Source organism: Theropithecus gelada, chromosome 9, assembly GCF_003255815.1.
Source record: "Theropithecus gelada isolate Dixy chromosome 9, Tgel_1.0, whole genome shotgun sequence".
NCBI lineage: Eukaryota > Metazoa > Chordata > Mammalia > Primates > Cercopithecidae > Theropithecus > Theropithecus gelada.
Window position 1 is genome coordinate 115,327,401 of NC_037677.1, and position 13,217 is coordinate 115,340,617.

Below are 13,217 nucleotides of genomic sequence, written 5' to 3' on the forward strand. Positions count from 1 at the left end.
AACCCCATCTCTACTAAAAATACAAAAAAAATTAGCCGGGTATGGTGGCGGGCGCCTGTAGTCCCAGCTCCTCGGGAGGCTGAGGCAGGAGAATGGCGTGAACTCGGAAGGCGGAGCTTGCAGTGAGCCGAGATTGCTCCACTGCACTCCATCCAGGGTGACAGAGGGAGACCCCGTCTCAAAAAAAAAAAAGTCAGTGTTAAAAATACAACATCAAGAAAATCTCCCACAGCTTTATGAGAAAGGGGATGTAGCAAAATATGGTTAACAGACTTAGAAGATCAAAACAGAAATTCAACATTTGACTACCAATAATTCCATAGAAAACAGAATAAAGAAAACGTAAAGGGAGAGAAATATTAACACATTAATATTTTTTAAATCTCAGAAATTTTCTCAAGGGGAAAAAACGAATGGCACCTGACTTCTCCATTGTAATATGCGTGCTTAAAGTTAATGAAGCAATACTTTTAAGATGCCAAGGAAAAGTTATTTTCTGTTAAGAATTCTATACCCAAACTATCAATCAAGTGTGAAAACAGCATTTTTAGATATGCCAAGACCTGAAACTTTATCCACACACTCTCAGGAAATGACTAGAAGATATGCTCTATACACATACTTGGAAATTCATCAATAAAAATGAAGACGAAGAAGCAATCATTCCAAGTATCTGGGAAGTCCCTGAGTGGCAACTATGCACTGACCCTAAGCAATAAACAGAAACAAGAGGACTAAGCTTCACAGACAGACAAAAACAAAAGCTGATTTGTTCGAGCATTTCAAAAACACCAGTGCCAGGTACATGGTGAATCAAACGAAGCTGTTGAGAAGTTTTAAGAGTTAAGTTCGGTTGGGTGCGGTGGCTCATGCCTGTAATCCCAGCGCTTTGGGAAGCTGAGGCAGGTGGATCACCTGAGGTCAGGAGTTCGAGACCAGCCTGGCCAACATGGTGAAACCCCGTCTTTACTAAAAATACAAAAAAAATTAGCTGGGTGTGGTGGTATGCACCTGTAATCCCAGCTACTGAGGAGACTGAGGTGGGAGGATCGCTTGAACCTGGGAGGCGGAGGTTGCAGTGATCTGAGATCACACCACTGCACTCCAGCCTGGGTGACAGAGCAAGACTCCATCTTAAAAAAAAAAAAAAAAAAAAGAGTAAGTTCAACAATAATTATGCCAATACAAATAAGGCAACTAACAACATTCTATGTAAAATAAAATGTAAACTGAGTACACTTTAGGCCCTTCAGTAAATATTTACATAGCTATAATGTAAATATGGCTTACTGATTAAACCACAAATTGTGGCCGGGTGCAATGGCTCACATCTGTAATTCCAGCACTTTGGGAAGCCAATGCAGGCAGATGGCTTGAGATCAGGAGTTCAAGACCAGCCTGGCTAACGTGGCAAAACTCCATCTCTACTAAAAATGCAAAAACTAGCCGGGCATGGTGGCACATGACTGTAATCCCAGCTACTCAGGAAGCTGAGGCACCAGATTTTCTTGAACCCAGGTGGCAGAGGCTACAGTGAGCCGAGATCACACCACTGCACTCCATCTCTACCAAAAATACAAAAAATTAGCTGGGTGTAGTGGCAGGCGCCTGTAGTCCCAGCTATTCAGGAGGCTGAGGCAGGAGAATGGGGTGAACCTGGGAGGCAGAGCTTGCAATAAGACAAGATCACACCACTGCACTCCAGCCTGGGTGACAGTGCAAGACTCCATCTCAAAAAAAAAAAACAAAACAAAAAACAAAACAAAACAAAACAAAACTGTGATAGTAAAAGAACTAGAAAGGTAAGGTATGTTAGAGGTATAAAAGAATTAAATCCTGGAAGTCAATAGACAATATAAGAATGATAAATTAAGCAGTAACAATATCACCACATTGAAATGTGTGGCTAATACCAGAAGAAACAGCTAAATGAATCGTAATTAAATGACTGACTTTGTGTAACAGGTCTAGGAATGGGAAGGGGTAGGGAAAGGAACCACTGATTTTCATTATGTGTCTTTTTGCATAATTTGAGTTTTAAAATTATAAACCTGTATTATTTTAATAAGAGCAAAGTACTGTTTTTGTTTTTTAAGTACAAAGAGTCTGGTGAATCTCAAATCCTCAGAAATGGAAAAGCAAAATCTATTGAAATTAAATTTTTGTTTCAGGATAAATTTTGTTTCATAGTATCTCCAATATTCTAAGGCAAAGGAAATGAGAAAACTCAGAATTTACCAACTGCCTCTGGACCTCTCTACCTGACTGTTCCATAGACACCTTAAAAGAGACAGACACACACACACACACACACAAACCCTCACTTCACACCTTTACTCCTTCACATCTGGGTCAAAGGCACTGACAGCTACCCATCATCCAAACCAGCAATCTTTAATCTTCATCTTCCTTCCCTCACCCCCCAAATTTTGTAGATTTTAGTCCCTAAATATCTCCAAATTGAAACCTAAACCTCCTGTCTTGTAAAATTTTATTCGTTCAAGTCTTCATCTTTGTCTAGACTACAGAAATTCTAACACCCCTAACTAGCCTCTAGGCCTTCATTCTCTCTCCGCTCTAAATTAAGACACTAAAGCAAATTTCTCCCTTGAAACCTCCCATTACTACAGAAGAAAATCCTTCCTCTAACACGGTCCTTCACTATCTAGCCTTTTCTATCTATCCATGTTTAATTTGTGCCACTCTCTCCTCATACTCTGTATTCCAAAAATAATTTCAATTCTGGGTCTTTGGCACCGGCTGCCCCTCTGCAAGGAAGTCTCTTCCAGTCCAGCTTCCCCATCCCCACCCCCATCCTCCTGGCCAACTTCTATTCATTTTTATAAAGACTCTCTTTCCTGAATGCTACCAAATACATAACTCTTTTATAGCATTTAATCATAATGTATCATAATTATCTTTCTGTCATCTCCCACATTAAACTGTGTCTCTTCATTACCAGAGGCTAAAATATTACTTTGGCATACAATAAATACTTAATAAAATGCCATTCAGATGATGAATCAGCATACCTGCAACTACATATTACAGATCTATTCAACTTTATCTACAGAGGTTAATAACCAAATGTCCACAGAAGCAGGAAGAAAAATGAAAGGCCAGTTTGCCCTGTCAAGACATACCATAAAAGGATATCAACAATCAACTTTTACATAGTGCTTAACAGTTTACAATGTGAATACATATGGTCTACGGTTTACAGAGTTTACAGTAAATAAACAGTATTCAATTTCTTTAGAGATTTGGGACTGGGCCTTAAGTAAACATTAAAATGGCTTTCTCTTACAGTTTCATCAATGTCATTTTATATGATGCAGGTCAAAAAATAGCAAGACAAGATCTCCAATAAGATCCTGAAGTTTGGCCGGGAACAGTGGTTCACTCCTGTAATCCCAGCACAAACGGGGCCAGTTTGGTGGAGCACGATCAATCTGAAAACCCTGACCTCATGAAACCCTGCTTACACACCCCTCCTTCCCAACATGAGACTAACTTTACTTGATTGAAGACCTTGCCATATTATTACCTGAAACCTCACAAAAAAGATTCTCTCTCTAAGCAGAACTCACTGTCTCTAGATCTCTAACTAGAATCAGATTTCCCAAGGGAATAAGTACCAACCCTCAATAAATAGGAGACAGCTTACATTCCAAAAGAACTATAAGACTTTAATACATTATACAGCAGAAATCTGGGAATACATGTGGGAATGGATTCGGAAGGTGCTAAATAATGAAGACAGAACTTTAGATGAGACAAGTCATTAAAAGGAATGCACTTACTAAAGATTCTTTTTTCACTATACTACTTCAAGAAGCTGGGTACAGTTCTAACAGTTTGCTTGGTTAACTGAAACCTGGACTGTCAGCCTGCATTAAAAACACTTGGAACTCTCACTGATTAAGAGCAGGATTAACAGCAGATTAGATACTGAAAAAGAAAACATCAGTTAGCGTGAAGACATAGCATTAAAATTTATCCAAACTAAAGCACAGAGAGTAAAAAAAATAAAAATAAAAATCTTTACGAAAATGAACAGAAAGAACCTCAGTGACACATGGTACAGTAATAAGTGATATAACATATGTGTAACTAGTGGCAGGGGGGTTCTGACAAAAAATAATGAATAATTTTCCGAATTTGACAAATTCTAAAACCCCACAAATTCAAAAAATAAACATCAAAAAGAACATAAAAAATTGCTGAAAACTTAAGATTAAGTAAAAATTTTTAAAGGACCCAGAGAAAAAAGGGACATAAATAGAGAGAAACAAAGATAAGACTATAAAGACATTTATTAAAGAAACAATAAGGCCAGGTGCAGTGGCTCACCTGAGATCAGGAGTTTGAGACCAGCCTGGCCAACATGGTGAAACCCTGTCTCTACTAAAAATACAAATATTAGCCGGGCATGGTGGCATATGACTGTAATCCCAGCTATTCAGGAAGCTGAGGCACCAGATTTTCTTGAACCCAGGAGGCAGAGGCTACAGTGAGCCAAGATCACACCACTGCACTCCAGCCTGGGAGATAGAGTGAGTCTCTGTCTCAAAATTAAAAATTTTTTTTAAACTGTGATAGTGGCCAGGCACCGTGGCTCACGCCTATAATCCCAGCACTTTGGGAGGCTGAGGCGGGTGGATTACGAGGTCAGGAGATCGAACCATCCTGGCTAACACGGTGAAACCCCATCTCTACTAAACATACAAAAAATTAACTGGGCATGGTGGCGTGTGCCTGTAGTCCTAGCTACTCAGGAGGCTGAGGAAGGAGAATTGCTTCAGCCCGGGAGGTGGAGGTTGCAGTGAGCTGAGATCGCGCCACTGCACTCCAGCCTGGGCAACGAGAGCTACATTCCGTCTCAAAAAAAAAAAAAAGAAAAGAAAAGAAAAGAAAAGAAAAGAAAAAAGAAACAATGCAGGTCAGAAGACAATGGAAAGACATCTTGACATCTTTAAAGTGCTTATAGAAGAAAAAAAAAAGGCTGTATAGCTAGAATTCTACATCCAGCAAATATCCTTAGAAAATGAAGATAAAATAAAGATTTCTGCAGACAAAAGCTGAATAAATTGAAGGCCAACAGAACTACATTATAAGAAATATTAAAGAACTACATTATAAAAAATATTAAAAATATAAGAAAAAAAGTATAATATAACTACATTATAAAAATATTTTCTTCCCTAAAGAGGGAAGAAAAATAAGAGGTGGAAACTTCCATCTACACAAAGGAAAGAAGAGGGACAGATATGGCAACTATCTGGGTAAATACAAAAGATTTACACTCCAGTTTATTGTTATTTCAAAGAAATCTCAGTATGATTCCATTCATATGAAATATCTGGAGACTGGGCAAGGTGGCTCATGCCTATAATCCTAGCACTTCAGGAGGCTGAGGCGGGCGGATTACTTGAGGTCAGGAGTTCGAGACCAGCGTTGCCAACATGGCAGAAATCCCATCTCTACAAAGTTAGCCGGGCATGGTGGTGCATGCCTGTAGTCCCAGCTACTCGGGAGGCTGGGGCAGGAGAATCACTTGAGCCCAGGAGGTGGAGGTTGCGGTGAGCCGAAATCACACCACTGCACTCCAACCTGGGCAACAAGAGCGAAATTCCATCTCAAAACAAAAACAAAAACAAAACACACACACAATGATCTGGAACAGGTAAACCCATAGAGACAGAAAGCAAACTGGTGGATGCCAGGGGCAGGGAGAAGTGAGGAAATGGGACTAATTGCTTAACGGGCATGGAATGTTATTTTGGGTTGATGAAAATGTTTTGGAACTAGATAGACAGAGGTAGTTGCACAACACTGGGCATGTACTAAATACCACTGAATTACTCACTTTAAAATAATTAATTGTGTGTTACATAAATTTCATTCCAACTTTTTTTGGGGGGCCGGGATGGGAACAGATTCTTGTCATGCTGCCCAGGTTGGAATGCAACGGTGCGATCTCAGCTCACTGCAACCATCACCTCCTGTGTTCAAGCAATTGTCCTGCCTCAGCCTCCTGAGTAGCTGGGATTATAGGCGCACACCACTATAACCAGCAAATTTTTGTATTTTTAGTACAGACGGGGTTTCACCACGTTGGCCAGGCTGGTCTTGAACTCCTGACCACGTGATTCACCTACCTCAGCCTCCCACAGTGCTGAGATTACAGGCATAAGCCACCATGCCTGGCTTATTCCAACTTTTAAAAAAAGATAAATGACTGTTTTGAGCAAAATTAATGACAGTGTATTTGGGGAATTATGACATATATTAAAGTAAAATGTACAACAATAGCATAAAGGACAAGAGTGGATAAATGGAAGTATACCGCTATTAGGTTTTTATATTATAAGTAGTCTAATACTATTTAAAGGTAGACTGTTATAAGTAAAACTTTCATAATCATAAATCCTAGAGTAACCCCCAAAGAGCAAAACAACCATCCTAATAAGCCAAACTGGAGACAAAACTGAATCATAAAAATAACAAAAAAAGAAGACAGGAAACGGGCTGGGCACAGTGGCTCACGCCTGTAATCCTAGCACTTTGGGAGGCCAAAGTGCGCGGATCACCTGAGGTCAGGAATTCAAGACCAGCCTGGCCAACATGGCAAAACCTCATCTCTACTAAAAATACAAAAATTAGCTGGGTGTGTTGGTGCAGGGCTGTAATCCCAGCTACTTGGGAGGCTGAGGCAGGAGAATCACTTGAACCAGGGAGGCAGAGGTTGCAGTGAACTGAGATCGTGCCACTGTACTCCAGCCTGGCCACAGAGCGAGACTCCATCTCCAAAAAAAAAAAAAGACAGGAAAAGAGGAAGATTTTTAAAATAACAGATGGACAAAGAGTAAACAAAAGTGCAAGACAGTATGATTTAAACCCTACCATATTGGTAACTACATTAAACACAATGGTAGCAGAGGTTGTCAGACTGGATTTTAAAAAAGCAAGATCCAACCATATGCTGTGTACAAGAAATGTACTTTACACAAATAAAAGTAAAATGATGGTAAATACACTATGCAAACAACAATCCTTTAAAAAAACCCTAGAATGCCTACAAGTAAAAGTAGTCTTTAGGGTAAGGAATATTAACAAGGATAAAGACAGACATTCCATCATGATAAACAGTCAATTCATCAAGAAGATATTCAACAATCCTAAATATGATGGACTAAGTAAGATTAATGAAACAGAACTGACGCCCATACATACATGATCAGTTATTTCTGACAAAGTTGCCTCAGTAAGAAAAGGATAGTCTTTTCAACAAATAGTACCAACACAATTAGATATCCATATGTAAAAAAGGAGCCTCAATCCTTATCTCACACTATAAAGATAGCAACTCGTAATTCAGATCACACACCTAAACATAAAAGCTAAAACCATAAAACTGCTTGAAAAAATACAGAAAATATCTTGACTTTGGGGCAGACAAATATTTCTTAGGATACAAAAAGCAACAGCCAGAGAAGAAAAAACTGACAGTTTAGACATCATCAAAATTAAAAAACAGCTACTCTTCAGAGGACACCATCAAGGAAAAAAAAAGACAAGCCAGAGAGAGAAAACAGTAATAATACATGCCTGACAAAACTTGTATCCAAAACTTACAGTGAATTCTTTACATACATTAAGACAAACAACAAAAGATGTGAGCCGATGCTCACAAACAAAATTATAACGCAAGCAAATGATCACATGAAAAAGCCAACGGCACATGTAAAAGAGAAATGCAAAGTAAACACACACAGAGATACTACACTTATCCTCTAGAACAGGGGTCCCCAACCCCAGGTCGTGGGAACCGGTCGGTGGCCTGGAAGGAACCAGGCCACACAGCAGGAGGTGAGCTGTGGGCTGGTGAGCATTACCACCTGGGCTCCGCCTCCTGTCAGATCAGTGCAGGAATTAAATTCTCAAAGGAGCGCCAACCCTATAACGCAAGGGATCTAGGTTGCACGCTCCTTATGAGACTCTAAGATATGATGATCTGAGGTGGAACAGTTTCATCCCCAAACCATCCCCCAGTCCACAGAAAAATCGTCTCTTCCACGAAACTGGTCCCTGGTGGGGACCAATGCTCTAGAAAGGCTAAACTTTAAAAGACTGACAATACCAAGAATGCAGAACCTAACCAGCACAAGTGCCAATTAAGTAAGTGGAGCAACTGGAGCTGTCATATACAGCTGATGGGAGTGTAAAATGGTGCTACCACCCTAAAGAATTGTTTGGCAGTTTCTCATAAAGTTTATGTTAATAACATATAAGCAAGGAATTCCACTTGTATGAAACCTTTACCCACATCAAACCTTGTACATGGTTGTTTACAGCAGCTGTGTTCATAACAGCCAAAACCAGAGACCACCTAAATGATCAAACTAATGACCAACAAATTAATGATTTTTTGGTAAATCAAAAAAAAATACAAAAAAAAAAAACCTACTTTGGGGTATCAAAAAAAAAAAAAATACTACTCCTCAGCCAGAAAAAAGAATAAGTTACTGACACATGTGAGAACATGGAAGAATCTCAAGAACAGAATAAGAAGGAACAAGTCAAGCACAAAACAATACACATTGTATGATTTCATTTATATGAAATCCTACAGTGACACAAAGCAGATCAGTAGGAATGCTTGGGCTGGGGGAAGCAGGCAGGGTTAACTGACTGCAAAGAGACACAGAGAAGGCGGAGCATGGTAGTTTACAACTGTAATCCCAGCACTCTGGGAGTCCGAGTCATGTGGATCACTTGAGGCCAGGAGTTCGAGACTAGCCTGGTCAACATGGTGAAACCCCATCCCTACTAAAAACACAAAAATTAGCTAGGCATGGTGCTGTGTGCCTGTAATCCCAGCTGCTCGGGAGGCTGAGGTGGGAGAATCACTTGAACCCGGGAGCCGGAGATTGCAGTGAGCCAAGACTGTGCCACAGCACTCCAGCCTGGGCGACAGAGTGATATGCTGTCTCAAAAGAAAAAAAAAAGAGAGAGAGAGAGACATAGGGAAGTATTTCAGGGTGACAGAACTGTTATCTTGGTTGTTGTGGTGGTTACCACTGGACAGTCCTCCGTGGGCCACACGCACTCCCACATGTCTTACTGAGTATGCCAGGAATGCAAGGCCATGACCAATCACTCTTGAACCTGGGCCATTCTGTACCTGGTAACCTTGAAAGACGAGATAACATCTCCCCCTAGACAAAGAGCAGATTTGCTACCGCTTTCTATAAAAGTAGTGGATTCCCCAAGTTTGATGTTCTTCAGCTGCAACACAAAACCACTGAGAGAGCATCCATCTTGGCCACAGCATGTCACCTTCTTGGGACTTGGGGCAAGGGAGAACCTATGCAAATACAGCAATTCTCATGCTGTGTGCTACGGTAAGAAAAATAAATTCCTTCATCTCTCACCCAGGAGTCCCCCAGCTTATGTCAGCAGCGCCCAGTAATACAAGCAGAGAATTCTAAATCCAAAAATCCAAAATCTGAAACTTTTTGAGCACCAATATGACGCTTAAAGGAAATGTCCATTGGAAAATTTTGGATTTTGAATTTGGGATGCTCAATCATTTAGTATAATGCAAATATTCCAAAATCCAAAAAAAATCTGAAATCCCAAACACTTGTGGTCCCAAGCATTTCGGATGAGGGATAGTCAACCTTTAATTGTAATAGGCTACCTTTTAGCTATTAGTAGGGTAAAATCAAACTCCACGCCAGACGGTAACATGGGTTAAAATGCATTAGACTGCACACCTAAAATGGGTACACTCTATTGAATGGAAGAGAAGGAGAAGAGGTGTGGAGGAAGAAAATGGACACAAAGGAAAAAGAGGAGAGGAAAAGGAAGAAGAGTCAGGAAGAGGTGGTCAGAATAGAAATGCCTTAGTAGGTGGAGAAATGAGTCCAGACATATGAAGAAAGGAATATGAATTTGTCATGTTCTAACCCACTCTTACTCCCTAAACTGTGCTCTGAGAAGGTCCTTCACCAACTGAGAAATATATAAATAATTAAATATAATTACTGAAAAAAATGCTGTGGTGGTTGTCCCTTGTAATTCTGGGTTAAAGATGGGCAATACTGCCATTAAAAGGGGTTCCCTGATTTCAGTGGAATAGTTGTACTTCCAGAGCGACAAAGTAGACGTTAAATCACGCTTACATCCTAGGATTAACTCTATGGATCACGACTGTTAACACACTGTTGGATTTGATGAGCTAGTATTTTTTTGCAGTATTTTCATTTCTATCTAAGTAAAACAGACCTATAATTTTCTCTTCTTACACGTCCTTATCTGTTTTAGAATCAAGATTTCACAAGCCTCATAAAATGAACTTGGTGTTTTTTCTCACCATTTTCCAGGACAACTTGCAAAAAGAATTAAGTGTTAAAGTCTGATGGAACTCATCAGAGTATCTGGATCCTGAGCTTCTAAAAAGGGAGATCTTTACCATTTCAGTTTATTAGTTCAAGATATTTCTTCTGATACCAATTTTCACATTTAATAGTTTTCTAAGAATTCTGTCATTTAGGCTTTCAAATTTACCAGCCTAAGTTCATAACGTTCTTTTTTTTATCTGATATTTGTAGTTATTTTCCATTTTTCATTTATTGGCATCTTTTTTTCTTGTCGATTTTATCAGAGGTCTGCCTAGCTTACTAAACTTTTCACAAAAATAATCTTTTGGTGTGACAAATCCTTTTGTTCTCAATTATACTGATTTCTGTTCCTAACTTTATGCTTTTTTTTTTTTTTTTTTTTTGAACTCTTCAAATGAACTTTACTAAAGCAAGCTTCCTTCATGACTCAGGTGAAGTCATTCTGCCACTCTACAGAAGGTCTGGTTCCACAACACAGCCTTCAACACACAAACTATACAATACAAACATGATTATCATGAATAAGGAGACAAAGCGTATATAAATTTTACCAAACCTACATATCAATGTCTTTGACTAAGGCAGTATCTTGAGGCAAATAAAATTACACGCTGTTCCCACACACAGTGTGTAAGATTCCGACTATCTGCATCAAGGCAAATATTTTCTCTGCACAGCTAACTGGACAAGTACAGCTTGATAAAATTAGTGGCTAGAAATGAACTCTCCAGTTGCTTACCAGATGCCATTCAAAACTTGCAGTTAATAATAGGAGAGAAAAACCTGGCTGTGATGGTCACATCTCATTTTCAACATCCTATCACCACCACCACCACACACACACACACACACCCCAAAGTAAAAGCACATTCTTTTCCTAGCTATGGAAGCATACATACATCCTGGTCAGAGGCAGTTTCGGATTACAAAACAGATTTTGGTCTTAAATCTTTCTGCTTGCAATTGAGCGTTAAGACAGATCACTAACATAAAGTTCAACATGCAACCTAATCTTGGGTTTGGACACAAGACATAACCCATCCTGAAAGGTTTATTCTTATGAGTGTAAGCTCTGAAGAGTGATTTTATGCATTATTAGCTTCAAAACAATGTCGGAGCTGCCACCGCGTAGGAAAGTAACTCACACATTACCCTAGCAGGATGCAAAGGTGTAACACAGAAGAGGAGGAACGAGGCGTAGATATAGGTCAACTTTCAAAGTCCTGACTTGTTTAACACGGCCTAGCCAAAAGCACAAGAACACAAGTTGCCAGGTTTCTTTTTTCTCTCTGGCTGCAAAAGACTGAAGGCCTTTCCCTAACGAGACTCAGGCAGCCTTATTTTCCCCTCACTTTGAGGGTGAAACTTCAAGAGAAGACGGGTGCGAAAAGCGGTTCCCAATGTTGAGAGACTGCCAGTTGTGATAGGGCTCGCGTTGGTAGAACTTGGGGCTCCGTGTGTACCAGGCTGCCTCTCTAGACCAGGTAATTCAAGAAGCCAGGGCCGCTCAGGCGCTGGCCGCAGACACCAAATGAGGGGGAGGGGACGGTGAGGGGGAGGGAGGCACGGAGGCGAAGGGGGACGGGAGAAGAGGAAAGACCGAGGCCTGAAACAAAGGAAGCGGGGCTTTCTCCAAGAGGGGGTGGATACGGCGTCCGAGTGAGGTGGAGAAAAGCCAAGGCTGCTGGAAAAGGCTGGACTCACAGAACTTGGAGGTGGAGGTGTTGATGTTGATGGTGGAGCTGGCGGTGGGGGCGGGGGCCGCCTTGGCCACGGCGGCGGCCGCGTCGCAGCTCTTCAACATCATGATCACCCCATTAGCCTCAGGCGGTGGCGGCGGTCCCATCGGGAGCCCCTCCTTGGGGCCTTTCCTGTCCACGGAGACCGCGGGCACCGCCAGCAGCTGCCCCCCTGGAGGCTCTCGGGCAGGGGCCGGGATCGAAGAGGGGGGCGGTGGGGGTGGCAGGGGCTGCCGGAAGCCGTCCACCGCAGCCTCCCAGTTGTTGTGGTTCTGGTCGTCCATCATCGCCTCGTAGCTGCCCCCCTCCTCCTCTTCCATGCTTTCCTCCATCCTGCTGGCCCCCGGCACCCGCCCGCCTCACAGGCACCTGTCGCCCGTCTCAACCCCGGGCCAGCGGGCACCGCTGCCTCCCCGAGCTCACATCGCCGGGGACAGGAATGGGCGCAGCGGAGAGGGCTGCGGTGCGCAGGGTCTCTTGCTCTCCACGGGGCCGACTAGCTTGGAGACGCGGCTGACGGCGGTGGGCGCTCCGGGGCTCTAGGCTGGGAGAGGCAGCCGTAAAGCAGCGGCGCTCCTCACGACATTTTACAGCGGCTTCCAACAGGCAGTTGGAAAGGGCAGCTGGGGGCGCGGCCAGGAGGGCACGTGGTGCGAGGGACTGGCCGCAAGAAAGCAGAGCCAAAAGGGGCGGGAGCTGTGAGTCACTCCCACGCAACAGGGCAGAGGTTCGCCCCGCCTCGGCTGGCAGGGAACTGACAAGGGAGGCGCGACGGGTCCTGACGGGTGTTCGCCGGCCCCGCCCCCGGCCAGGCCTCACGTGACAAAGGTGTTTGTCTTGCGCACGCGCGGTCGCAATCTGGTTACCATGACTACGATGAGCCGGCCGGCTCCTGAGGACGCGCGGAGCGATCTTGGCAGTATCTGTGGACTGGCCAGACTTACTGGAGGTGTTTTTCTCGCGTCCTCCAAATCTACCGGGCCTTCGCACCTCTGAGTGTCTGAGAGCCCCGGCTTTTGCTTGGGACGGAGATACGGGGCCACAAGAGACCCCGGGGTCGCAGGTTATA

At 42.5% G+C, this 13,217-nt stretch overlaps 1 protein-coding gene across 1 annotated transcript in view; it reads right to left on the reverse strand.

Annotated features, from left to right (window-relative positions):
- Nucleotides 1-12,965, reverse strand: part of CACUL1 (CDK2 associated cullin domain 1) — a 72,825-nt gene extending 59,860 nt beyond the window's left edge. The window contains exon 1 of the mRNA XM_025396738.1: nucleotides 12,114-12,965. Coding sequence (XP_025252523.1) covers nucleotides 12,114-12,480 — 367 coding nt within the window. The 5' untranslated portion in view covers nucleotides 12,481-12,965. The remainder of the gene's footprint in view (nucleotides 1-12,113) is intronic.
- Between the last annotated feature and the right edge of the window lie 252 nt (nucleotides 12,966-13,217).